This window comes from Aotus nancymaae, unplaced genomic scaffold (assembly GCF_030222135.1).
Source record: "Aotus nancymaae isolate 86718 unplaced genomic scaffold, 86718_ANA_hifiasm-v0.15.2.pri h1tg000108l, whole genome shotgun sequence".
Classification (NCBI taxonomy): Eukaryota; Metazoa; Chordata; class Mammalia; order Primates; family Aotidae; genus Aotus; species Aotus nancymaae.
In genome coordinates this window covers 35,105,139-35,131,141 of record NW_026988523.1, presented here as the reverse complement: position 1 = coordinate 35,131,141, position 26,003 = coordinate 35,105,139, and the positions used below count along the sequence as shown (strand labels likewise).

Here is a 26,003-nt window from a genome sequence, read left to right as displayed (position 1 = left end):
CTGGGCAACAGAGCAAGACTCCATCTCAAAACAAAAAAACAAAAAATCTTGGCAGCTAATCAAGCCCAGATATCTTCTAGGAGACTGAGTGGCCAGATGGGGCCAAGGACTGTGCCTGCTCCTGCCATGAAGGATGTCCAGATTCCAAGCTGAAGAAGAGCAAAAGGAGGAGCTGTAGCCACTGTGGCAGCAAGGTGAGGAAAGTGTCGAGGGTCCCAGGGGTGTCAGAGCTGCTCGGGGCTACCAAGAATTGTACCTTACTGAATTCCTAAAAAGACACGTTTATAAATAGTATTCGGTACACACATATGTGTACATATGCAAAATAATTGGAATCTGCTAGAAATATATGATTTTGTTTTTTTAAAGAGAATCCTGTGAGTAAGGCTTTTGGAATTGGAAAAACAAAATACCCATTAAAATATTTCCCTCAGATTTTAGAAAACGAAATAAACCTCTGTCATGAAAGTAGTCTCTTTAAGTAATCCTAGTTGTCTAGAGTGGAGTTGGTTGGCAGGAAGAGCACAGTTCTTGGTAAGACAAAGGAGTTGTGGAATCCAGTACTCTACTCCGGGCCATTTAAAATCCTTATAACAGGGAGGCAGAGGTTGCAGTGAGCCATGATCACACCACTGAACTCCAGCCTAGGTGACAGAGTGAGACCCTGTCTCAAAAAAAAAATAAAAAATCAAATCCTTAGAGGAGTAACTGGGCAACAGGGCACTCAGGAAGGCTCAGATGGAAGGATGACTTGAGCCCAGGAGTGTGAGGCTGTAGTGTACCACCATGGTCATACCTGTTAAGTAGCCACTGCACTCCAGCCTGGGCAAGATAATCTGTGTCATCTGTGAGACCCTGTCTCTGTCTCTCTTTTCTTTGTGTTTTTAATTTGAGACAGCGTCTCACTATGTTGCCCAGGCTGGTCTTGAACCACTGGGCTCAAGTGCTCCTCACACCTCAGCCTGCCAAGTAGCTGAGTTTACAGGCATGTACCACTACATCCAGTTTAAACCCTGTCAACCAAATTGTTGGAGCACGCCTGCATGTTGGTTGACTTGGTGAGCATCAGGCAGGGCTTCTTCCTTTGGTGGGCCCCTTTTGACCCAGAAGGCCATCTCTGCAGGTCTGTGACAGCAAATCCTACAAGAGCAAGGAGCTCCATGAGTTGGTGGGCAGCAGCCCCCACCGAGAGGCTAGTCCTATGCCTGGTGCTAAGGACGCAGTGCAGAACAAGGATGTGATGGAAGAGGAAGTCCCAGAGGAGCGGGAGAGCACTGAGGCCACCCAGAGCAGGACTGTAAGGACCACAAGAAAGGGAGAGATGCCCGTTTCAGGTGAGTGATCAGACTGCCACCCCGGCCCTTCTGTTTCTCAGTCTCATTCTCCTGTACTCCAGACAGGAACCTCCATGAGCCCAGATAAATAACAGCCTTTCAGGGATGGATATACCACCTCTTTCACTGATGGACCCATAGGAAGCCCTTCTCCTGTTAAGGCTTTTTCTGTCCTATGGCCTCACTCCTCTTACAGAATGAAGAGTGCTACAAATTTCACACAATTCAACATTGTCTTGTGTTTCCATTCATAAAACCCTTCTCCCTATCTCCAAATCTGCCATGATGTACATCTAAAGACTCGGGACATTCTCAGCTTTGGCAGTAGGACTTTTTATCTTTGCATAAGTGAGATGACGCTCCCCACCTGCACCCAACTCTTCTTTATATTGTTTTGTAGAGATGGGGGTCTCACCATATTGCCCAGGCTAGTCTCAAATTCCTGGCAACAAGCGATCCCACCACCTGGCTTCCCAATGTGCGGGCATTATAGGTGTCAGCCACCATGCCGGCCCTCTTGTAGTGGAATTTTCGCACAGTACCTGGCCACAGTGACCCTATGGTAATTTCTCGTGCTTAGGTGCATCTCAATCCTGACAGTACCCTGAGATCCTTATTTTCCTCCCAAGCAGGATTGGCGGTGGGGGGCACTTTGCCGTCCCCTCGAGAAGTGACTCTTACAGAACGGCTCCTGGATGGCCCACCACCTCATTCACCAGAGACTCCTCAGATTCCCCCCAAAACTGGAGCTGTACTATACACTGTTAAGAGAAACCAGGTTGGGCCTGAGGTTCTCCCCTGCCCCAAGGCATCCCCCAGACTTCAGAAAGAGAGAGAGGGCCAAAAGGCAGTGGGTGAGTCAGAGGCTTTGATGCTGGTCTGGGATGCATCCGAAACTGAGAAATTGCCTGGTACCGTGGAACCCCCCGCTTCCTTCCTGAGTCCTGTTTCCTCAAAGACCAGAGATGCAGGGAGAAGACATGTGTCTGGGAAACCAGACACTCAAGAGAGATGGCTGCCCTCAAGCAGAGCTAGGGTGAAGACAAGAGACAGGACGTCCCCTGTTCATGAATCTCCATCAGGAATTGACGCCTCAGAGACTTCTCCCAAAGCCCCTAGAGGGAGTTTGGCTAAAGACAGTGGAACACAGAGCAAGGGTCCAGAGGGGGAGCAGCAGCCAAAGGCCACAGAAGCTACAGTGTGTGCCAACAACAGCAAGGTCAGCTCCACGGGGGAAAAGGTTGTCCTGTGGACAAGGTAGGTACGGGCGGATGACGTGTTTGGAAAAGAGCATAGACCACATCCATGTGGCTCCCTAGGGTTAACCATGATACCCGGCTTACAGGGAAGCTGACCGTGTGATCCTCACCGTGTGCCAGGAGCAAGGGGCACAGCCACAGACCTTTGGCATCATCTCCCAGCAGCTGGGAAATAAGACCCCTGCTGAGGTAAGTGGGCTGGGGAAGGAGAAGGCCTAGCAAAGAGAGGACAGGGTGGCCACCTAAGACAAAGACCAAGGGAGGAGTTTTCAGAGCCAGGACACTAAGTGGTTATTGTAGAGGTCTGACCTAAGAAAGGCTCGACTCGTCAGGCTGGTAGTGGTTCCAGAAGAGAAAGGACACTGGATTTTGAGGATTTTTTTTTTTTGAGACAGAGTTTGGCTCTTGTTGCACAGGTTGGAGTGCGGTGGTGTGATCTCGTCTTACTGCAACCTCTGCCTCCTGGATTCAAGTGATTCTCCTGCCTCAGCCTCCAAAGTAGCTGGGAATACAGCTGCCCACAACCATGCCTGGCTAATTTATTTATTTTTAGTAGAGAGAGGGTTTCACCATGTTGGCCAGGCTGGTCTTGAACTCCTGACCTCAGGTGATGCGCCCGCCTCAGCCTCCCAAAGTACTGGGATTACAGGCATGAGCTACTGCACCCAGCCAGGATTTTGAGGTAGAAGCCCTGAGTTTCCATTCTAGTTTTGTTTTTAGGAGGCATGTGACTTTGGGCAAAACATTTAGCTTCTTAGTGTCCTTATCTATAAAGACATAGCTCTCCCAACCTTGCTGTGTGGAATAAATAAAAGTTCCCAGGTAAGATTGAAGTGCTTCATAGATGTTAACCTGTTTCTAAGGATCAGTGAACACAGCCCTCCTCCTTTCTCAGGTTTCCCACCGTTTTCGAGAACTCATGCAGCTCTTCCACACTGCCTGTGAGGCCAGCTCTGAGGATGAGGATGATGCGACCAGTACCAGCAATGCAGACCAGCTGTCTGACCACGGGGACCTTCTATCTGAAGAGGAGCTGGATGAATGAGACTCTGGGAATGCTTGGGTAGCATCTACACAGGACCAAACCCAACAGGGGCCCTGACACCGGGGAGGAGGGTGGTTGTACTCTCCTTGTACAACCCTTGCACCCAGTTTACAAAGCTGGACAGCAGGAGCCCAGGACGAGACAAAGGCTGGAGGTTGGAGTCGGGCCCAGGGGCTGTGCCATCCTAGGCATCCTTCAAGGTCTTTTATGAAAACCTTAGGGACGTGCTCTGTAAATAGCATCGAGTGAGACTGGAGCTCAGGTCCTTTCGCTACCTTTTTTTGGTCTGATGGCACATATTTATTGTTCTGTGGTCTAATCACAGGGTTTCTAAATGTAGTAAGTGCGTATGTTGGTGTAGCTAGTCCTGCGACACGGCTCCTCTGCACGAAGACACCTGCATCCAGCCGTTCTTAGGCAAGCTAGCGCCTCCCCCACACTGGGAACTTGAGTCCACGAGGCTGTCAGTCACCGTCCTGGTAGCACTGGGCCAGGCTTCGCAGCTCCTGCAGCAGCTCTGCTACGTCATCGTGCTCCACTCCAGCATCCATGAAGCTGGCCCAGCGCCGCACGTCGACTTTGGTGAGGTCTCCGGCCAAGGCTTCCAGAGTCCGGTGCAGGGACGAAGAGGAACACAGTGCCCCAAACACTGGGATGCTCTCCACTGCTGTGGAGGGAGAGAAAAGCCAGACCTGTAGATGGATTATTCTACCCCAGGGCTCTGTCAGACTGATAAGGAAGTCCACCCTTGGTGGTCTCGATTGTAAACTCTGAACAAATTTTGTGTACTGCCCCCTTAGTACACCAATACTCCAGAGGAAGAACACTTGTTGGGAGCCATAGGGTGAATAAATGGGTGGTTAACTGTGGACTTCTTAAGCACTTTTAATCCAGGGCAGGAGACAGACAGTAAAAACTCTCCCATACTTGAGATCTGTTTTCATCTCACCACATACCCGCTCCCTTCAGGGAACCATCCAGAACCAGACCCTGCGGACTGTGGCTTGAGAAGAGTTGGGGGTAAGGAGGAACCACCCTGCAGGGAGTCAGCAGCAGATGAGAAGAACTGTAGGGGCAGAGAACAGCCGTTAAGTGAAGCCAAGGGAGGGCTGAGGTTGGCAAGAAGGGCAGGAGCGAACTGTTACACTGACCTCATGACTTTAGGCTGCTGCTGCTGCTGTAAATACTGGGCCAAAACTTCTTCCCCAGTGGTACACGCGTGCAGGGAGGAGGGTGGAGGAGTCCCTGGGGTGAGCTGACCGCCAGAACAAAGCCAAGACCACCATTGGTCTATGGTGGCATGAATAAGAAAGGAAGGATTCTTAACGTTCTCAGGCCATCAGCTGGATCAAGATGTTCAGAGACTTTTTTTTTTTCCTTTTGTAAGGGGTGGGGAGGGAACAATATTAGAATGGCCCAGAGAAACCAGGGAGAAAGGACATGAAACAAAAACCTGACAAGGGGTCCTAAGGACCAACAGTTCTCACCTTGTGTGGCAGGCTCTGTCTATACCCCTCAGCACCACTGACTGGGCAAAGCAACGTGTTCCAGAAGGGTCACCACATGCAGACAGCGGGGTCCATGGGGTGGCTCCTCCAAGCTGCAGCAGGGAATCAGGAAGGGACTGGCCTGGAGCCAAGGGGAAAGGGATGGTTGCTCCTGCTGTCACCACCTAAAGATAAGGAAGAGAACAGGTTACAGGACTTCCTCAGCACTGACCCAACCCCTCACAAAGCTTCGTACCTTTTTCCCACAGAAGCTCAGCATGCCAGCCAGCTGAACCATGGAAACTGGGGAGGAGCACAGGCGATAAGGAGCAGTGAATGTGTCCAGGGCTGTAGCCAGGATGGCACTGCAGTGGAAGGGCAGAGTGGCCTGTAAGAAGACACCAAGAGGGGCACTTGGCCTTGGGCCTGGAAAAGAGTGTGGAGGCAGAATATTAACAGCAGAGAGAGAGATCCAGGGGACGAAGCAGAGGTACGTTTAGCCCGAGGCTGGACAAGCATAGGACAGTGTGACCTGAGCAGCCACATCACAGCTGAGTTCAAGCTCAGGCCTCAGGAACAGAGCCAGTTACAGACAGCGGCTGACTTGGGAATATGAGGAGGCCCCATAGCCAGCTGCAGTCAGAACAAGAGCACCGAGCCTTACATCATAATGCAGGTAAGGGAAGTTGACAGGTGGCTCGGGTCGCAGGCCCAGGCTCCCATCCAGGGACAAGGGGCAGACGAGAGAGCTGTGAGCAGTCAGGTGCACGAGACCAAAAGCTGTGTTTAATAGACGATAGATGTTTCTCTGGGCCTCCTGGGGAAGAAAAGAGCAGTCTGCATTAAGCAACGTTCCCACTGGGATTCTCGTTTCTCCCTCCCCACCGTGTGACTGCTTACTCCTCCAAGTTCCACTCACCCCACGATGGTAGGGACCAGGTAGCAGTCCCCACGTTATTATTCCCCGCCCTGAATATTCATCTTGTAGCATCTCTGTGGCCTTAGCGCCCACCCCAGAGAAGCCATCGTGCAGGTCACACAGGATCTGGAAGCCCTGGGCAGAGGTGAGTGACGAAAGACAGTTAGGGAGGAGGATGAGAAGAGCTTCCACCCTGGGGTACACATAGCCACGCCACTACCTGCAGGTAGTCACATTCCTCCACGTAGAAGTGCAGCCTGTCCTCCAGCTCTTCCTGGTACTTGGGTTCCTTTAGGACACTTTCCCCTTGGCCAAAAGCCTCGAGCCGACCTGCTTCCCTGCCACAAATAAACACGACCCAAGACTTGCATCTCTTCCTCTCAACTCCTCAACCTCGTCCTGAGGGAGGGCAGGGAAGATGGCCTCAAGAGCCTCATCCGGCATTGGTGGGGACCCAAGTTTCTTGCCTCACAGCCTCTGGGGCCTCCATACCCATCGTGATTGTACTTCTGAATCATACAGATGCTCCGGGGATGGAGATGGACTCTGAGGAAGTCTGACCAGACCCTGATGCTGCCCTCTGTAGGGATAAGTGGTTTTGGAGTTGCAGACGTGGTGAGTGGTGGGAGACCTGAAGACAAGTAGAGGAAATGTACCTTTCTCCACAGTTCTGCTCTACCCAGACCCCCATCCACCAGGATCTGGGGAAGTCTCACCTTTGTCATTGGGAATGGATTTGACCCTCCAAACACCATCACTACTCAGCACTCCCTGGGAAGGGTGAGAAAAATCCTCATTTAGTTCCAGGCAGTTTAGAGGCAAAGGTTGATTCATCCTCGAGTTGGCTGACCACACCGCACAGCCTCCTTTCTGTTCATGGAGTCGCGGTCCTTAGGAAAAGATGTGCTTTTTCCCAAAATATCATTCTAAGGCATTTAAGGTGATTAAAATCCTCTTTTACCTGCCCCTATGGAGGCCCTCGGGTTGTAGCATTGGGTTAAAAAAGTTCAGGGCAGAGGCCCTCACCTCTGCACTCAGAAAGTCCTGGAGATAAGGGTTGTTGGGATAGAGTTCCTCCTTGTGTGTGGTGAGCTTCCCCTGCCTGAAAGAGATTGGAGATTGATCAAAGAAACCGCACTCTGATGAGTTCTCCAGCGTCCTATGTACAGACATGTTCCCCACCCCTCTCATCAATTACACACCATGCTATTGCAGCATCCAGCTGTTTGTCCCTGTAGAGTCCACCTTCCTCTTTTAGGGAGCTCAAACTACCTGTACAGAAATAACAGACAATGTTAGGTCAAAGCCTGGGGCAACCTACCCCTCTAGCTAAACTTCCTGATCACCTGACAGCCTGCTGTCACCGTCTCTCCAGCACTTGGCTCTTCCAAGCTTTCTGGGATATACACCAGTTGGGGGTCGGGGGAAACCTAGGCCTAGGATAATCTAGATTCTATATTTCCGTTCCCAGCTTAGTCATTAGCTATGGGACTGCAGTCAAAAACTACATTCAGCGGTCCGACAGGAGTGCTGTAGTCCAAGTCCTCACTGTTTCCAGGGCCTCGCAGCCTGTTCCCGAGATGGCTCTGGAGCAGAATAAGTTTTGCCGTCCTGCGCCCCTCGGGTGCTAGCATACTGTGCTCAGCTCCTCATCTCTGGTCCTTGAGCTCAGGAAGGTGGGAGGGTCTTGAAGCGAACGACAGGGCAGGGACTCGGCATACGGAAGGGAAACACGGGGCACTGGCTGACCCTGCCACCACCTCACCCTTTAGATCCATGAGGATGAGTCGCGGCGTGTAGGTCTCCTGGCCGTGCAGCGTCCGGCCCGTACGATACAGGACGTCGGGGCACAGCTCTCCCGGCGGCTCCTTAGCATCGGTCGCTCGGCCCAGCGCAGCATCCTGGGGAGGCAGAGAGGACGAGGCAGGCCGGCTGAACGTCGGGACTGTAGATCCCGAAGGGCTCCGCGGGGGTAGCTGGCGGCAGACCTCACCTGCTGGTTCCACCAGTGCGTGCCCACGAAACCGGCAAAATGTCCCAACTGCAACGTGAGCACCTCCCGAGCCCCGCCCGCCATACCGCGCGACTCCACTGGGCTGCGTCCCCACAGCCCCGCCCGCCACTCGCTGCTTCTAGCCGATTGGCCTGACAGGCGCGCAGACGAGTGTCATTCTCGGCGTCCTATTGGTCCGCAAACACAAGCCTTTCCCATTGGAGGAGCGGTTCGCCGATCCTTTCCTCCGTCATCTTAGATGTGACCCAGTCTGGCTTCTCCGTGGTTGCTGGTGAGGAGCCGGTTTGCATGGGCCACGCTGGTGCTCCAACTCCGGGCTGGAGCGGGTTGGGCGCTGTCTCCGCCGCTCACGTGGGTGTACCCGGGCGTGGCCCGCGGAAGATCCTGCCCCCTACTTCTTCTGCGTCTTATTCCTTCTCACAGATCTCTCTGCTGGCTGATAGCTCCCTGAACAAAAATAAAACCTTGCCAGGAAAGCGCAAGCTCCCCTAAAGCTTCCCATGCCCCCTCATCCCTTCAGAAGTCGGATTACGACTAATACCCTGTGGGCTGGCCTAGTTATCATATTTCTATTATTTAATGTAGTTATCTCTGTGTATCAAACCCCTTACGTAAATAGAGTATGTATCCGTTGTCTTTTTTTTTTAACTTCAACTCCTGCATTTAGATGTCTTTTGCTCAATGTGGTTTACAGAATTCTTCTGCATTTTTTCATACATCTAGAATTTATTTTCATCGCTCCAGAATATTCTATTTTATAAAAACACCACCACCGATCTATTCTAAACAAAGACTATTATAATTTTGCTGATAATCGCTGTAAGGGTTCTTAGGTTCTTGCCTAGTTTAAAAAGAAGAAACTGACGCCAACACAAGAAGATCCAATGCAAATTTTTTCGGCTCCCGGGCGACGTTCTGCGGTCCGACAGGAGGGGCCGGAGAAGTCGCACGGACTCCTCTCAGATCTGGGGTTTTATGGAGAGTGGAGGCGTTAGATTGGTTGTGGGAGAGCAGGGTGTGGGAAAGGGAAGCTTGCTATTGGCAGGTAGGCAGGGTTTGAATGCTATTGGGTAGTTGTTTTACAAGACTCGACTGCTATTGGGTAGATTTACAAGACTTGACTGCTATTGGGTAGATACAAGACTCAACTGCTACTGGGTAGATTTACAAGGCTCGACTGCTATTGGGTGGATAGAAGACTCGACTGCAATTGGGTAGATTTATAAGAGTCGACTGCTGTTGGGTAGATACAAGACTCCACTGCTATTAGGTAGATTTACAAGACTTGCATTTGCATTTTGGCAGGGTTCTTTAAGGGAGGGCTAGGCTGCGAGTGGGGTGGGCGTGTCCAAGCTCCCAGCGAGGCAACCGGCCTTATAATCACTTTTAGGATTGTTTCCAATTTTGGGCGATTAGGTGCTGTGATTGTTTCCAATTTTGGGCTATTAGGTGCTATTATTAACATTCTTGTGTTTGTTTAGAAAGATAAAGCAGTATTGGGGCTCACAACTTCATTCAAACGTTTTGAGAGGCTGATGCAGGATTGCTTGAGTCCAGAAATTCAAGGCCAAACGGTACAACCTATTGAGACACCTGCCCCCGACCTTCTATAACATAATTTTTCAAAAGTTAGCCAGGCAGCCTGCATCTAACTGGAGGCTGATATGGGAAGATCGCTTGGGCTGAGGAATTTGAGGCTATATCATGAGCTATGAACGCACCAGAGTGAAGTCCTGTCTCAAAAAAAAAAAAAAATGGCCGGGCTCTGTGCCTCAAGCCTGTAATGCCAGCACTCTGGGAAGCTGAGGTGGGCTGACCACCTGAGGTCAAGAATTGTAGACCAACCTGGTCAACATAATGAAACCCTGTCTCTACTAAAAATAAAAAAAATTATCCAGGCATGATGGTGGGTGCCTGTAATCCCAGCTACTCCAGAGGCTGAAGTAGAAGAATTGCTTGAACCCAGGAGGCAGAGGTTGCATTGAGCTGAGATAGCACCACTGCACTCCAGCCTGGGTGACAAAGCAAGACTCCGTCTGGGGAAGAAAAAAAAAAAAAGTTAGCTTCTTTTGTCTATTCTGAGCTCTTTGTAAGTCCACATTTATTTTATTTAGTCTTATTTATTTTGAAACAGGGTCTCACTCTCTTGCCCAGGCTGGAGTGTAGTGGTACAATCTAGGCTAACTGCAGCCTCAACCTCTTGGGCTGAAGCGATTCTCCCACCTCAGCCTTCCAAGTAGCTGCAATTACAGGCATGGACCATCACACCCAGCTAATTTGTGTATTTTTTATACATTTGTGGTTTCACCTTCTTGCCCAGGCTGGTCTCAAACTTCTGAGCTCAAGCGATATGACTTGGCCTCTGAAAGTGCTGGGATTACAAGAGTAAGCTACTGTGCCCGGCTACCATTTCACTCCTAAGTATGATATGGGCTGAAAAGTTTCTGTAGATACTCTGACAGGTTAAGGAAGTTCTCTATTCCTGGTTTACTAAGAATTTTCGTCATGAATAGATTTGAATGTTTTACAGTTTTCTCTGAACTAAGATAATTACATTATTTTATCCTTCCTTTGTTGCACTAATGAACAAATTACATATTTTGATTTTCATGTAATACTATCTTGCATTCCTAAAATAAACCCAAACTCATGTATGTGGATTATCCTTTTAAAATACTAGATCTTCGCTTGGCGCCCTGGCTCACCCCTGTAATCTCAGCACTTTTGGAGGCTGAGGCAGGTGGATCACCTGAGGTCAGGAGATCAAGACTAGCCTTGCCAACATGTCGAAACCCCATCTCTACTAAAAATACAAAAAATAGCCAGGTGTGGTGGTGCACTTCTGTAGTCCCAGCTGGGAGGCTGAGGCAAGAGAATCACTTGAACACAGGAGGCAGAGGTTACAGTGAGCCGAGATCGGGCTATCGCACTCCAGCCTGGGCAACAAGAGCGAAACTCCTATGTCTCAGAAAAACATAAAATAAATAAAACAAAATGCTGGCTTAGTGCAGTAGCTCACACCTGTAATCCCAGAACTCTGGGAGGCCAAGGCAGGCAGATCACTTGAGCCCAGGAAGTCAAGACAAGCCTGGGTGACATAGTGAGATCTTATCCCTACAAAAAAATACAAAAAAAAAAAATAAGGTGTGGTGATGCAGGCCTGTAGTCCCAACTACTTGAGAGGCTGAATCCAAAGAATGGCTTGAGCCCAGGAGACGGAGGCTACTTCGAGCTATGATCAAGTCAACGCACTCTAGTCTAGGCGGCACAGCAAGAGCTCACCCCTGTAATCCCAGCACTTTGGGAGGCTGAGGCAGGCGGGTCACTTAAGATCAGGAGCTTAAGACTAGCCTGGCCAACACAGTGAAACCCTGTCTCTACTAAAAATAAAAAAAAATAAAAAATAGCTGGATGTGGGGGCGAGCACCTCTAATCCCAGCTATCTGGGAGGCTGAGGCAGAAGAATCACTTGAACTCGGGAGGTGGAGGTTGCAGTGAGCCAAGATCACGCCACTGCAGTGCAGGCTGGTCGACAGAGCAAGACTCTGTCTCAAAAAAAGAAACAAAAAAAAAAGTTGGATCTATTTATATTTTGTTTGGGATTTCTGCATCCATATGTATGAATGACGTTGGCTAATTTTCCTTTTCTTTAATGTTCTTGTCAGCGTTTGATATTAAAGTAACAGTGCCTCAAAAACAACTTGGGAAATATTTTCCCTTTTCTATTTTGCACAAGAATTTGCATGAGATTGGCATCATTTCTTTAAATGTTTGCTAGAATTTGCTGAGGAAGTTACATAGACTCAGAATGGAGTTTTTGTTGCTGTTGTTGTTTTTTGACATAATCTAATTGTCAGCCAGGCTGGAGGGAGTGCAGTGGCTGGATCAGAGCTCACTGCAGCTTGAACCCCTGAACTCAAGCAATCCTCCCACTCAGCCTCTAGAGTAGCTGGGACTACAAGATTTTAAAACTTTTCTGTAGAGAGGAGGTCTCTCGATGTTACTCAAGCTGGTTGCAAACTCCAGGACTCAAACGATCCTCCCTTATTGGCCTATGAAAGTGCTGGGATGACAAGAGTGAACTGTGCCCTGCCTGAAGTGTTTGTAGAAAAGTTTTCACCTATGAATTCAAGTTCTGAAATGGTATGGACTATTTAAATTTTACATATTTTTTGTGTCAATTTTGGTAGACCGTATTTTTCTGTAAATTTGCCCATTTCATCTACAAATTCAGAGCTATTACCATCAAGTTATTATGAACTCATTTAAGCTTTTTCATGTCTGCAGGATCTGTGGTGATGTGCTTTTTCATTTTCCATATTGTTTGTTTTAAAGGCAAAAAGTCACCTGTTTTGTGTCAATAGTAAATTGGTTTTTTTGTTGTTTCTTTGAGACGGAGCCTTGCTCTGTCACCAGGCTGGAGTGCAGTGACGCGATCTCAGTTCACTGCAACCTCTGCCTCCTGGGTTCAAGCAATTCTCCTGCCTCAGCCTCCTGAGTAGCTGAGACTACAGGCACATGCCACCACGCCCGACTAATTTTTGTATCTTTAGTAGAGATGGGGTTTCACCATGTTGGACAAGATAATCTTGATCTCTTGACCTCATGATTCACCTGCCTTGTTTTCCCAAACTGCTGAGATTACAGGTGTGAGTCACCATGCCCGGCCAGTAAATCAGTTTTTATCAATTTTAATTTTTTTTTAATGGAGTCTTGCTCTGTCATCCAGGCTGGACAGCAATAGTGTGGTCTGGGCTCACTGCAGCCTCCGCCTCCTGAGTTCAAGCAGTTCTTCTGCCTTAGCCTCCTGAGTAGCTGGGACTACAGGTGTGCACCACCACACCCGGCTGATTTTTCTATTTTTAGTAGAGATGGGGATTCACCATGTTTGCCAGGCTGGTTTCAAACTCCTGACCTCATGATCTGCCCGCCTAAGCCTTCCCAAGTGCTTTAAAAGTGTGAGCCAAAGAGCCCAGCCAATTTTTGCATTTTTTATAGAGACAAAGTTTCACCGTGTTCCCCAGGCTAGTCTTGAACTCCTCGGCTCAAGCAATCTTCCTGCTTCAGCCTCCCAAAGTGCTGGGATTACAGGCCTGAGCCACTGTGCCCAGCTAGCCAGTATTTTCAGCTTACAAAATTTTTGTTTAAGTTTTGTGTTTAGTCATTTCACAATCACTTCATTTGAATTACTTTCTCATTTCCATTATAATTCTTTTTCCCTGACCAATGGGCATATCAGAAAAGCATGTTTTGATTTCCAGACACGTGAGGAGTTTCTACTTCTCTTTTTGTTAGTTTCCAGTTCAAATTGCATTAGAATCAGAGTACATAGCTGTATTATTTAAATTCTTTTTTTTTTTTTTTTTAGAGGGAGTCTCACTCTTGTTACTCAGGCTGGAGTTCAATGGCACGATCTCGGCTCATGGGAACCTCCGCCTCCCAGGTAAAAGTGATTCTCCTGCCTCAGCCTCGAGTAGCTGGTATTACAGGCATGTGCCACCACCACCCGACTAATTTTGTATTTTTAGTAGAGATAGGGTTTCTCCATGTTGGTCAGGCTGGTCTCGAACTCCTGACCTCAGGTGATCTGCCCGCCTGGGCCTCCCAAAGTGCTGGGATTACAGGTGTGAGCCACTGCGCCTGGCCTAAATTCTTTGAAATGTATTGAGTTGCTTTATGTAAGTCCACTGACAGTCAATTTTGAAAAGGTTCTTTATATGCTCCAAAATGAAGTACATTCAGAAGTTTTCAGATTTGATAGGTGGAAGGTGAGGCTGGAAAGGCAGATCCATTCCACATAACTTCTATTGAAAAAGATCTGTGACCTGGTGCAGTGGCTCATGCCTGTAATCCCAGCACTTTGGGAGGCCCAGGTGGGTGGATCACCTGAGGTCAGAAGTTCAAGACTAGCCTGACCAATATAGTGAAACCCAGTCTGTACTGAAAAAAAAAAAAAAAAAAAAAATTAGCCAGGTGTGATGGCGGGCGCCTGTAGTCCCATCTATTCAGGAGGCTGCGACGGGAGAATCGCTTGAACACGGGAGGCAGAGGTTGCAGTGAGCCAAGATCACACCATTGCACTCCAGCCGGGGCGACAGAGCAAGACTCCCATCTCAGAAAGAAAGAAGAAAAAGATCTGTGAGTCCAGATGCAGTGGCTCATGCCTGTAATCTCAGCACTTTGGGAGGCCGAGGTGAGCGAATCATCTGAGGTTACGAGTTCCAGACTAGCCTGGCCAATATGGTGAAACCCCATCTCTACTAGAAATACAAAAATTAGCCAGGCACGGTGGCGCCCACCTGTAGTCCCAGCTACTAGAAAGGCTGAGGCAGGAGGATAGCTTGAACCTGGGAGGCGGAGGTTGCAGTGAGCCAAGATTAAGCCGCTATGCACCAGCATGGACAACAGAGCAAGATTCTTTCTGGAAAAAAAAAATATCTGTGAATAAGTGGACCCATGCAGTCCAAAAACGTTGATAAAGAGTCAACTATAATGACCTGATGTATTTTCTACCTTATAGAACAACATGTGCTTATTAAATTAAAAATGTTTATTAAATCATTATTTCATAATCTTCTGCCTTTCTAGAGGCTTGGTGATGACCAAGTTCAGCTTTAGGCAACTTTTTTTTAAGTTGCTCTCTTTTCTCTCTGTCTTCCTGGGTTAAAGAAAAGGATGAGTGTAATTAGGCTGTGAAAAATAAAGTATATTATGTGAATGTAAAGTAACTTCTACCAAAAAAAAGTTTGGTAGAAGATTTAATTTAATTTTTAAAAATACTTCCATTAGGACAAGTGTGTTAATCATGCTATTCAATCTTTTATGTTCTTACCAATTCTTTTGTCTCTTCTACCAAGGAGTGTATTAATTCTGTAACCATGATTTTCGATTTCTTTTTGTAATTTTTTTTTTTTTTTTTTTGAGACAGAGTCTTGTTGTTGCCCGGGCTGGAGTGAAGTGGTGCAATCTCAGCCCACTGTAGCCTCCCCTTTGTGTGTTCAAGCCATTCTCCTGCCTCAGCCTCCCAAGTAGCTGAGATTACAGGCATAGGCCACCACACCCAGCTAATTTTTGTATCTTTCCTAGAGACAGGGTATCACCATGCTGGCCAGGCTGGTCTTGAACTCCTGAGCTCAAGTGTTCTGCCTGCCTTAGCCTCCCAAAGTACTGAGATTACAGGTGTGAGCCACTGTGTCTGGCTTGGTTTTTTTGGTTTTAAAAAGACTATGTTTTTAGGGCATACAACTTTATTTTTATTTTATTTTATTTTATTTTTTTTGAGACAGAGTTTTGCTCGTTACCCAGGCTGGAGTGCAATGGCGCAGTCTCGGCTCACCGCAACCTCCGCCTCCTGGGTTCAAGCGATTCTCCTGCCTCAGCCTCCCAAGTAGCTGGGACTACAGGCGTGCGCCACCATGCCCAGCTAATTTTTGTATTTTTAGTAGAGACGGGGTTTCACCTTGTTGACCAGGATGGTCTCCATCTCTTGACCTTGTGATCCACCCGCCTCGGCCTCCCAACATGCTGGGATTATAGGCGTGAGCCACCGCGCCCGGCCATACTATTTTATTTATTTATTTATCTGACGAAGTCTCACTCTGTCACCCTGGCTGGAGTGCAATATCGTATTCTCAGCTCACTGCAACCTCTGTCTCCTGGGTTCAGGTGATTCTCCCGCCTCAGCCTCCCGATTAGCTGGGATTACAGGCACCCGATATCTTGCCTGGCTAATTTTTTTTTTTTGAGACAAGAGTCACACTCTGTCACCAGGCTGGAGTGCAGTGGCACGATCTTGGCTCACTGCAACCTCTGCCTCTGGGGTTCCAGTGATTCTCCTGCCTCAGCCCCCTGAGTAGCTGGGACTACAGGCGCCTGCCACCGTGCCCAGGTAATTTTTTGTATTTAGTAGAGATAGGGTTTCACCATGTTAGTCAGACTCGTCTCAAACTCCTGACCTAAGATGATCCACCCGCCTCAGCCTCCCAAAGTGCTGGGACTACAGGCATGTGCCACCTCGCCCAGTCCTCTTTTGAATTTTTACTTGCAATTTTAGACTTCTGTCTTGAAGGTAGCATTGTGTTTGGGTGTGTCAGGTCTTCCCAGAAATGGACACCAAGATGGGGTTTTAGGCTGGCCAAAGTCATTTACGCCTATACTCCCAGCAATTTGGGAGGCTGAAACAGGTGGATCACTTGAGCCCAGGAGTTTGAGACCAGCCTGGGAAACATAGTGAGAACTCATCTTTTTATAGCTGGAATTAGAGGTACATGCCACCATCCCCGGCTAATTTTGTATTTTTAGTAGAGACTGGGTTTCACCATGTTGGCCAGGCTGGTCTTGAACTGCTGACATCAAGTGATCTGCCTGCCTCAGCCTGAGCCACCACGCCTGGCTATATATATTTGGGTAGAAATTTATTTCTAGGATTTGGTAATAGAGGTTCCTTTTAGAAGAGCACTGGGAGAAAGGGAAGATACCTAACTTTCCATTATAGTCATTCCTCTTACCTACGGGAGATTTGTCCAGGAACCCACCTCCCCCGGGTAGCAACATCATCAGATGCTGAAGTCTCTTATATAAAATAGCACAGTACACTTTATTTTATTTTTTGAGATAGAGTCTTGCTCTGTCACCCAGGCTGGAGTGCAGTGGTGTGATCTTGGCTTACTGCAACCTCCGCCTCCCAAGTTAAGGCAATTCTCCTGCCTCAGCCTCCTGAGTAGCTGGGATTACAGGTGTGTGCCACCATGCCAAGGTAATTTTTGTATTGTTAGTAGACATGGGGTTTTGCCACGTTGCCGAGGCTGACTGCAAACTCCTGAGCTCAAGCAATCTGCCCGCACCTTGGGCTTCCAAAGTGCTAAGATTATAGGTGTGAACCACTGTGCCTCCAGCTGTGAATCTTGACATGCTGAATTGCATGAAGTCTAAACAGAACCACTGGAAATTCCTATACAATTGATCTCTTCTGACCTGCAATAAGTGGAATATCAGGGAAATGCAATTTGGCCAATCTAAAGACTCCTTCCATATTATTAATCTAATACAACACTTTAGAAACATATTTTAGGCCAGGTGAGGTGGCTCACGCCTGTAATCCCAGCACTTTGGGATGCCGAGGTGGGCGGATCACGAGGTCAAGAGATCGAGACCATCCTGGCCAACACAGTGAAACCCTGTCTTTACTAAAAATACAAAAATTAGCCAGGCGTGACAGCACGCACCTGTGCTCCCAGCTACTCAGGAGGCTGAGGCAGAAGAATCGCTTGAACCCAGGAGGCGTAGGTTGTAGTAAGCTGAGATTGCACCACTATACTCCAGCCTGGCGACAGAGCAAGACTCCATCTCAAAGAAAAAAAAAAAAAAGATACTTTATTTAGAAAAAGAGCCATCATTATCTTAAATGTGAAAACCACATCCAATAAACTGATACAAGTTTCAGGAACAAGGCAGTACCATTTTTTTAATGCAGGTCCAGAGCCAACTGCAGTCCTGTCCAATCCTCCACAGGTCTAAGGGCTTGGCTCCTCTTCCTGTGTACTGCTGGCCTTCCTCATCTCATTGTTTCCAGCCTAAAGCAGATGTCCATCGTCTTCCTCGAATGTTGTGATGGTGGCTTAGAGATAGGCACAGTGCCGCTCCAGCAGCGAGGGGTTTGCGTTACTTAGGAACAGCAGCTGTTTTTTCCCTTCTTCTGTATGAGCTAAAATAGAGACAAACACGGTAAGTGGTAGTTTCCTCCTGCTGCACTGGGTTCCCCAGAAAATCGTGTAGTCAGAGGCTACCATATCCAAATTATATTCTGAGGTGATTAGCATCTCCCAAGAGATCTTACTTCTAGACCCTTACCCGAATCAACTACTCTTTTTTTGTATGCATTATTTCCTTCTTTGTGCCTACTCCTCAGTCCAGCATGGAGCTCTCCCTCCAGTCCCAGAGCATCTTCTGGACTCAAAGTCCCAACTCTCTTTAGAAATCTGTGCATTGGGCTGGGCGTGGTGGCTCACCCCTATAATCCCAGCACTTTGGGGGGCTGAGGCAGGCAGATCACAAGGTCAGGAGATCAAGACCATCCTGGCCAACATGATGAAACCCCATCTTTTTTTGTTTGTTTGTTTTTGGAAGAAACCCAATCTCTACTAAAAATTCAATTAGCCAGTCATGGTGGCACGCACCTGTAGTCCCAGCTACTTGGGAGGCTGAGGCAGAAGAACTGCTTGAACCCGGAAGGTGGAGGTTGCTGTGAGCCAAGATCATGCCACTGCCCTCCAGCCTGGGAGACAGAGCGAGACTCCGTCTTAAAAAAAACAAAAAAACCCTGTCCATTGTGCCTCTCAACTTAACATGCTGCAGTTACTCTTATACTCTTCATTCTATTTCTTTAATAAGCTATTCCAATTACTATTTTTTCTTCTTTTTTTAATAGAGACAGGGTCTCACTATATTGCCCAGGCTGGTCTCAAACTCCCAACTTCAAGTGATCCTTCGACCTCTGCTTCCCAAAGTGCTGGGATTACAGGCGTGAGCCCACTGCACCGGCCTCCAGTTACTATTAACTCTCTATTATCAGTAATAGATAACAGAGCAGCCTGAGCTTTTCTTCTATATCCCCTCTCATATTTCAAGGTCAGGTTAAGGTAAAGAAACAGACCGTTGGGGCCGGGCGCGGTGGCTCACGCCTGTATTCCCAGCACTTTGGGAGGCTGAGGCGGGTGGATCACGAGGTCAAGAGATCGAGACCATCCTGGTCAACATGGTGAAACCCCGTCTCTACTAAAAATACAAAAAATTAGCTGGGCATGGTGGTGCGTGCCTGTAATCCCAGCTATTCAGGAGGCCGAGGCAGGAGAATTGCCTGAACCCAGGAGGCGGAGGTTGCGGTGAGCCGAGATCGTGCCATTGCACTCCAGCCTGGGTAACAACAGTGAAACTCCATCTCAAAAAAAAAAAAGAAACAGACAGTTGGAATGCTTTCAGTCAGATAGATGAAATATGGTGCAAAAAGTTAATTTCTGTATATATACTAGGACAGGTGTGGCAAAGAATTCCTTAGGTGCTAGGGTAGCTTCTTGCACAGCATGAATTATTCTGTGAGTGTCCCAGCACGAGTCTCTCAAGTGTAGTCCATTGAATGAAAAAATGCAATAAAGAGAATGTGGCAGGAACCCAATCACCTGGAAACTGTCCAGTGGATGGAGTGGGTTTTGCTGCCTTCTTTATCATGGAGAATTTAGGGATAAAATCTCTTTTGTAAATTAAACCTTAACCACCTCCCACCCACCTTTCTGTAGCATCTTAGCCAGAAAGAAGTCAAGATAAAGGATAAAGTATAAATTAGAGGCTGTTGCTGAGGGAATAAGACATCAAGGTTCTGATTCAGTGGGATTCTACTGTGATCACAAAGCCCTGATAGAAAAAAAACTAAACAATGGACCTTTCTCATGTTGAAGCCAATTGTTTTCCAAATAATACTGAATACAACTTTCAAATTCCTTTGGGTTATAGTTGGAAACCAGGATGGGAATAAAAGGATCCAGGGCATCAAATCCTTCCTAGGGAAGAAAAAGGATAAAGAAACATATTAGTTAAGAGACAAAGCACCAAACAGACAAACTCTACTTAAGCATTTTGAAGGCAAGGTCTTTTTCTTCTGTTTAACTTTACTTCTTATCCTCTGGCAACACTGCTTGATACAGGACTCCACATATGGCTACATTAAAAAAAAACTGAGACTGTCTCAAATAAAATAAAAAATAATGGGAAAAAATACTCTAGTTGGAAAATAAATGGAAACAAAGCAATCAAAATCAAACTGTATTTCAAATTAATTAATTCCTTCCTTCCTTCTTTCCTTCCTTTCTTCCTTTCTTCCCTCCCTTCCTCCCTTCCTCCCTCTCCCTCCACAGTTTTGATCTTCTTGCCCAGGCTGGAGTCAGTGGCGTGATCTTGGCTCTCTGCAACCTCCGTGTCCTGGGTTCAAGCGATTCTCCTGCCTCACCGCACACCCAGCTAATTTTTTGTATTTTTAGTACGGACAGGGTTTCATCATGTTGGCCAGGCTGGTCTTGAACTCCTGACCTCAGGTGATCTACCCGCTTCTGCCTCCCAAAGTGCTGCGATTACAGGTGTGAGGCACAATGCTTTGGTGACAAGGAATTTTTGAAGATAAATTTGGCTGGGCGTGGTGGCTCACACCTGTAATCCCAGAACTTTGGGAGGCCGAGGTGGGCGGATCACGAGGTCAAGAGATTGAGACCATCCTGGCCAACGCGATGAAACCCCGTCTCTACTAAAAATATAAAAAACAGCTGGGCATGGTTGCACATGCCTGTGGTCCCAGCTACTTGGGAGGCTGAGGTTGAAGAATCGCTTGAACCCAGGAGGCAGAGGTTGCAGTGAGCCAAGATTGTGTCACTGCACTCCAGCCTGGCGACAAAGCAAGACTCCATCTCAAAAAAAAAAAGAAGAGAATATTTGGAGTACAGATCTTTAGGATAAAGACAAAAATTAAGTGAACATCAAATTCTAGTTAGCAGTTCCTTTTTCACAGGGCTAAGAGCCAGCAAACCTGAAACTACTTTTAAATATGTTCTAGTATTGAGCTAGTAAGTAAATATACTATGGCTACTGGCAGCAGATTTCTCTTTTAGATTATAGTTGCAGATATGCAAAGTGGAAAGGGTATAATGAATGCTGTGATACTAGCATGGAATTGGCAAGTATCAGTAGCAACTCGTGGTTTTTGAATATGATTAGAGAAAAAAACACGTGTGGATATGTATAAACATGTATTGCACACAGTTCACACACATGCATCTATTTACTAACTTTGCTGTGAGGGCCTAGGAGAAAGGACACCTCAGTAGCTGTGAGTATATCTAGCACTCAGGCCTTGGTTGCTAAATACCATTCTCCTCTAAAACAAGCCAATGCTCTTTGGAGAAATGGGGATTCCAGGGCCGGGGCATGGGAAATATAAAAGGAGTCTGGAACATATTCTTATGACAGAAAATAAAGAAGCGGTCAAAGAATCATGGGAGCTGGACATGGTGGCTCATGCCTGTAATCCCAGTTCAAGACCAACCTAGGCAACAACATAGTTAAGGCCCTGCCTCTAAAACAAGAAAAGAAAAAAGAAAATGACAACATTCGGTGTGGCTGGGTGCAGTGGCGTGTCCCAAGGCAAGAGTGAGCTATGATGGTGCTACTGCACTGCAGCCTGGGTGACAGAGTGAGACCCTGTCTCCAAAAAAAACAAAAAGAATGATAGGGACATAAAAGGATATAGAAGCTAGCTTGAAGGAGGTTTTTTTTTTCCTGTTGAGATAGGGCCTCACACGTTGCCCAGGCTGGAGTCCACTGGCACAATCAGGGCTCACTACAGCCTTGACCTTTTGGGCTCAAGCAATCCTCCCACTTCAGCCTCCCAAGTAGCTGTGACTACAGGTGAATGCTACCATGTCCAGCTAGTTTTAAACATATTTTTGTAGGGGTGGTCTCACTTTATTGCCTAGGCTGGTCTCAAACTCCTGAGGAGCTCAAAGCATCCTTCTACCTTGGCCTCCCAAAGTGCTGTGATTACAGCTGTGAGCCACCTTGCATGGCCATGAAGGAGCTTTTAATGGCCAAATCTAAGATTATTTGAGCACCAAAGTAAAAAATGATACTAATGATTTATATTCCATTGAATAAGAATCCACAAGTCTGTATCAGGTGGAGGCTCTGATCTTTACCTAGTCTCAAAGCATATCTCTACAAGAGAATAAAAATAATAACTTTACTGAAGAGAAACCAGATAGACAACACCTCAGCTAACAGTTCAAAGGTCATTACCAGTAATGAGAGAGAGATTTCATGTGCTTCTTGATAGGATGCACTCACTCAGACATGTCATCACTTCTATTCAGGAGGAAACCTCAGACAACCCCCAAAAGTGACCTACATAATAACTGGCCTGCATCTTCCAAAAATATAAAGATTAAGATTTCAGCCAGGCATGGTAGTGCATGCCTGTAATCCCAGCACTTTGGGAGGCCGAGGTGGTAGCCTCCCCTCAATACCTTGGTGGATGGATCACCTGAGGTCAGGAGTTCAGGATCAGGCTAACATGATGAAACCCTGTCTCTACTAAATACAAAAAAATTAGCCGAGCACGGTGGCAGGAGCCTATAATCTAAGCTACTTGTGAGGCTGAGACAGGAGAATTGCTTGCACCAGGGATGTGGAGGTTACAGTGAGCCAAGATCGTGTCATTGCACTCCAGCCTGAGCAACAGGAGCAAAACTCCAAAAAAAAAAAAAAAAGATTTCAAATGACAAAGACTGACAGACTGTCACAGATTAAAGGAGACCAAAGAGACATGACAACTTAATATAACACATTATCCAGGATTTATTTTTCTATAAAAGATACCAGGATAACTGGCTACATTAGAACAAATTCCACCAAATAGGTAAAAGTATAATACCAATATCAATTTTCTAACTTTGATAACTGTGCTCAGGGTATATATTAGAATATCTTTGTTTTTAGAAATGAGACATTATTTGGAGAGAAAGCAACATCATCTGTGCAGGCTATGTCATACAGTTTTGAAAATAAACTGTGGAGAAAGACAGATAAAGCAATTGTTATCAAGTTAATACTTTAGGAATCCAGAGGAAGGGCATAAAGGAATATGATTTTTCTCTAAGTCTGAAATTATGTCAAAATAAATAGATTAAGGCCAGGCGTGGTGGCTCACACCTGTAATCCCAGCACTTTGGGAGGCCAAGGTGGGTGGATCACCTGAGGTTGGGAATTCAAGACCAGCCTGACCAACATGAAGAAACCCCATCTCTACTAAAATTACAAAATTAGCCGGGCCCGGTGGTGCATGCCTGTAATCCCAGCTACTCGGGAGGCTGAGGCAGGAGAATTGCTTGAACGTGGGAAGGGGAGGTTGCGGTGGGCTGAGATCGCACCATTGCACTCCAGCCTGGGCAACAAGAGTAAAAAACTCCATCTCAAATAGATAGATAGATAGATAGATAGATAGATAAATAAATTAATAAAAATAGATTTCTTTAGATGAAATAACAATTTAAGGAGAAACAAATTTTCCTTTGACCTGACCTTTCCCAGCAACTCCTGGGGCAGATAGGCGTTCCGGGGCTTAAAGAGAGACCCAGTCTGGCTCAAAGTCAACACAATGGCGCCTCCACGCTGAAATAAAGGAGAAAAGGCTAAATTGGAAAAAGTTGAATAGGATAGAAAACTGCAATTGTATCATCTATAGATTTTTTTTTCTTTTTGGGGCATATAGTCTTACAAAGTGTGGTCTGGAACAGTTAAATGGCAACTAAATTATTCCAGATTTGGCTCTGACAATAAACTGCTGCCTGATTTTAAATTTATCATGACATACTTTTGGGTCTTAAACTCTTTTCCAAAGATGGTAAGGAAATACAAAAACACTTTAAATGACTGCAAGCAAAATAAAATTAGGCCAATATTTAAATAAAGTGGTTTTGAATAAACTTACTCCAGTTAAGTGGAAAGATTATAAACCACATACACAGATTTTAATTCAGGCCTTATTTCTAACTTGGTACAGACACAGGAATTAAATAATAACTTTCCAGTCTCTGATTTTATAGATGGTAAGTTCTTATTTAATTAGCAATGAAATAGTAGAGCATGTTTAAAATGAATACACATTGCTTTCTGAAATGTGTTAGGCATCATATGCACTTACCCAATCATTTTTCATCATTTTCCTCAGGTTGTGAACAAGTGCTAATTCCTCTGGGGCAATCTGCGTATTGGACAGAAAGAGAGAAGAGATCATCACGTGCTTTTCTCACATGTTCTCCTGAAACAAGTGACAATGATTTTTTAAAAACCCTCAACTAAGACATAATTGTATATCTGAAGGTACTCCCCCAGGATAAGCCACATAGCCTCTGGCCCTAGAACCGCCATCCTTCTGGAGATTAACGGTCACTGGGAAAACACCTACTGCCCCAAACCAGCCCCATTTTGATGCTTCTGATCTCCTCTGCTTAGACCATTTAGCCTCATTTTGAAAACATAATCAAAAGACAGAAAAAATTAAGAAAGAAATTACAGCTTCTGCTGTCATGCCCTTTGCATAACACACTCCCATAGTTTTCAATGAATAGTGGAACTCTTGGCATTACCTTCTCCTCTGATTCCATTTACTGTTTATCTTTTTTTTTCCACCCAAATCTCTTTAATGTTCTTTTTTTTCTTTTTTTTTGGACAGAGTCTCATTCTATTGCCCAGCTAGAATGCAGTGGCGCAATCTCCACTTAATGCAGCCTCTGCCTCCTGGGCTCAAGCCATCCTCCCATCTCAGCCTTCCAAGTAGCTGGAACTATATACAGGTGCACACCACCACGCCCAGCTAGTTTTTGGTATTTTTTGTAGAGAAAGGGTTTCACTATGTTGCCCAGGCTGATCTCAAACTCCTGGACTTACTCAATCCATCCACCTTGGCCTCCTAAAGTGCTGGGATTACAGGCATCAGCTACTACACCAGTCCTTGCTGTTTATTTATGTGTATGTGTGTGTGTATGTGTATACATTTTTTTTTTAAGACAGAGTTTCACTCTTGCTGCCCAGGCTGGAGTGCAACAGTGTGATCTCAGCTCACCACAACTTCCGCCTCCCGGGTTCAAGTGATTCTCCTGCCTCAGCCTCCCGAGTAGCTGGGATTACAGTCATGCGCCACCATGCCCGGCTAATTTTGTATTTTTAGTAGAGACGGGGTTTTTCCATGTTGGTCAGGCTGGTATTTAAATCCTGACCTCAGATGATCCACCTACCTCGGCCTCCCAAAATGCTAGGAATACAGGCGTGAGCCACTGAGTCCAGCCATATATATATATATGTATTTTTTTAAGAGCCAGGATCTCACTGTGTCACCCAGGTTGGAGTCCAGTGTTGAAATCATGCCTCACTACAACTTTGAACTCCTAGGCTCAAGTGATCCTCTTACTCAACCTCCCAGTAGCGGTGACTACATTGTGCCACCCTGGCTACTGGCTGATCTCTAATTTTTTTTAGAGACAGGGGCCTTGCTATGGTGCCCCTGCTGGTCTTGAACTCCTGGCCTCAAGTGAGCCTCCTGCCTTAGTCTCCTTAGCCACTAGGATTACAGGTGTGAGCCACTGCACCTAGCTCTTCACTGTTGATTTTACTTCAAACACACCTAGGGCAAGAAAACATATCGTATGGTCTACAAGGCTATGACCCAGCCTCTGTTCTGATGGAACCAGAAATCAGAGAAATGAGACAGACACCCAGTTTTCCTACCGGTCTTTTATCTTCTCTTTTCAGAGTAGTCCTTCCCCAGACAGCATTGATTCCATCCACGGCCACCAGGAGGTGAAAAATACCCAAAGAACTTTGCCTCTTTAGCTCTTTCAGCACAATTCCAACTGCATCTGTGGCGTTCCTCACCCGTGTTATGCCCTATTAGGAGAGAGAGTGGATTGCAGTGCTGCCAGAAGCCTTCGCTTGTTATCATGTTACACATTCAGTGTCTTTTCTTTATTATTTTTATTTTTCAGTGTCTTTTCTTATACCTGTTCAACCACTTCTCCCAGAGGACTGCCTTTCTCAGTGCTTTCTCTCTTATTCCAGACATACTTCTCTTGAACTTTTATCTAAAAGCAAGCAAATAAAATAAAAACCAAAAAAAGACTGCTTTACCTAAGGGTGAACCCATCCCTTGAAAAGTTGGAGGCAAAGATTAACAGGAGTCCATTTTAGTCTACTGCTCAGGTTCTGTAGGAGACCTCACTGTGGAAGTGAATGCTTTTTTTTTTTCCCTTTTCTCTCTTTTGAGACAAGACTCTCACTCTGTCACCCAGCGTGGAGTGTAGTGGCACAATCTCAGCTCACTGTTAACCTCTACCTCCCAGGTTCAAGCAATTCTT

At 46.5% G+C, this 26,003-nt stretch overlaps 3 protein-coding genes across 14 annotated transcripts in view; 1 reads left to right on the top strand and 2 right to left on the bottom strand.

Moving 5' to 3' along the window:
* The window catches only part of GON4L (gon-4 like), a 115,834-nt gene extending 111,327 nt beyond the window's left edge, over positions 1 to 4,507 (top strand). For all 7 annotated transcript variants that reach the window (XM_012449858.3, XM_012449855.3, XM_012449854.3 and 4 more), the window contains 5 exons: positions 81 to 194; positions 1,124 to 1,334; positions 1,967 to 2,591; positions 2,680 to 2,782; positions 3,489 to 4,507. In XM_012449858.3, the coding sequence (XP_012305281.2) occupies positions 81 to 194; positions 1,124 to 1,334; positions 1,967 to 2,591; positions 2,680 to 2,782; positions 3,489 to 3,638 (1,203 nt within the window). In that variant the 3' untranslated portion in view covers positions 3,639 to 4,507. The remainder of the gene's footprint in view (positions 1 to 80; positions 195 to 1,123; positions 1,335 to 1,966; positions 2,592 to 2,679; positions 2,783 to 3,488) is intronic.
* LOC110567562 (misato mitochondrial distribution and morphology regulator 1) lies at positions 2,450 to 8,121 on the bottom strand. Of its 2 annotated transcripts, none has more exons than XM_064370544.1 (14): positions 8,038 to 8,121; positions 7,810 to 7,945; positions 7,247 to 7,316; positions 7,071 to 7,146; positions 6,761 to 6,815; positions 6,537 to 6,675; positions 6,265 to 6,382; positions 6,045 to 6,179; positions 5,790 to 5,942; positions 5,382 to 5,513; positions 5,127 to 5,310; positions 4,790 to 4,898; positions 4,595 to 4,704; positions 2,450 to 4,330 (listed from the first exon to the last, which is right to left on the bottom strand). In XM_064370544.1, exons 1-14 carry the CDS (start codon positions 8,119 to 8,121, stop codon positions 4,164 to 4,166), a joined length of 1,668 nt encoding a protein of 555 aa, XP_064226614.1. In that variant the 3' UTR covers positions 2,450 to 4,163. The 2 variants fall into 2 exon arrangements, with proteins under 2 accessions (XP_064226614.1, XP_064226613.1); XM_064370543.1 differs by having other exon boundaries at positions 2,450 to 4,305.
* Positions 8,122 to 8,264: 143 nt separating this feature from the next.
* DAP3 (death associated protein 3) overlaps positions 8,265 to 26,003 on the bottom strand; it is a 42,990-nt gene continuing 25,251 nt past the window's right edge. For 2 of the 5 annotated variants that reach the window (XM_012449886.3, XM_012449885.3), the window contains exons 8-13: positions 25,650 to 25,730; positions 25,378 to 25,536; positions 23,795 to 23,854; positions 23,173 to 23,262; positions 19,493 to 19,610; positions 17,412 to 17,761 (exon numbers count right to left, since the gene is read on the bottom strand). In XM_012449886.3, the coding sequence (XP_012305309.1) occupies positions 17,676 to 17,761; positions 19,493 to 19,610; positions 23,173 to 23,262; positions 23,795 to 23,854; positions 25,378 to 25,536; positions 25,650 to 25,730 (594 nt within the window). In that variant the 3' untranslated portion in view covers positions 17,412 to 17,675. The other 3 variants (XR_001107044.3, XR_010340414.1, XR_010340415.1) reach the window with 3 other exon arrangements.

Coding starts and splice junctions, on each gene's coding strand:
- LOC110567562 (XM_064370543.1), bottom strand. CDS start 8,121: ATGGCGGGCGGGGCTCGGGAGGTGCTCACGTTGCAGTTGGGACATTTT. Junction 7,147..7,246: donor CTGGATGCTGCAATAGCATG/GTGTGTAATTGA, acceptor AATCTCTTTCAG/GCAGGGGAAGCTCACCACAC. Junction 6,180..6,264: donor AGGAATGTGACTACCTGCAG/GTAGTGGCGTGG, acceptor ACCTCTGCCCAG/GGCTTCCAGATCCTGTGTGA.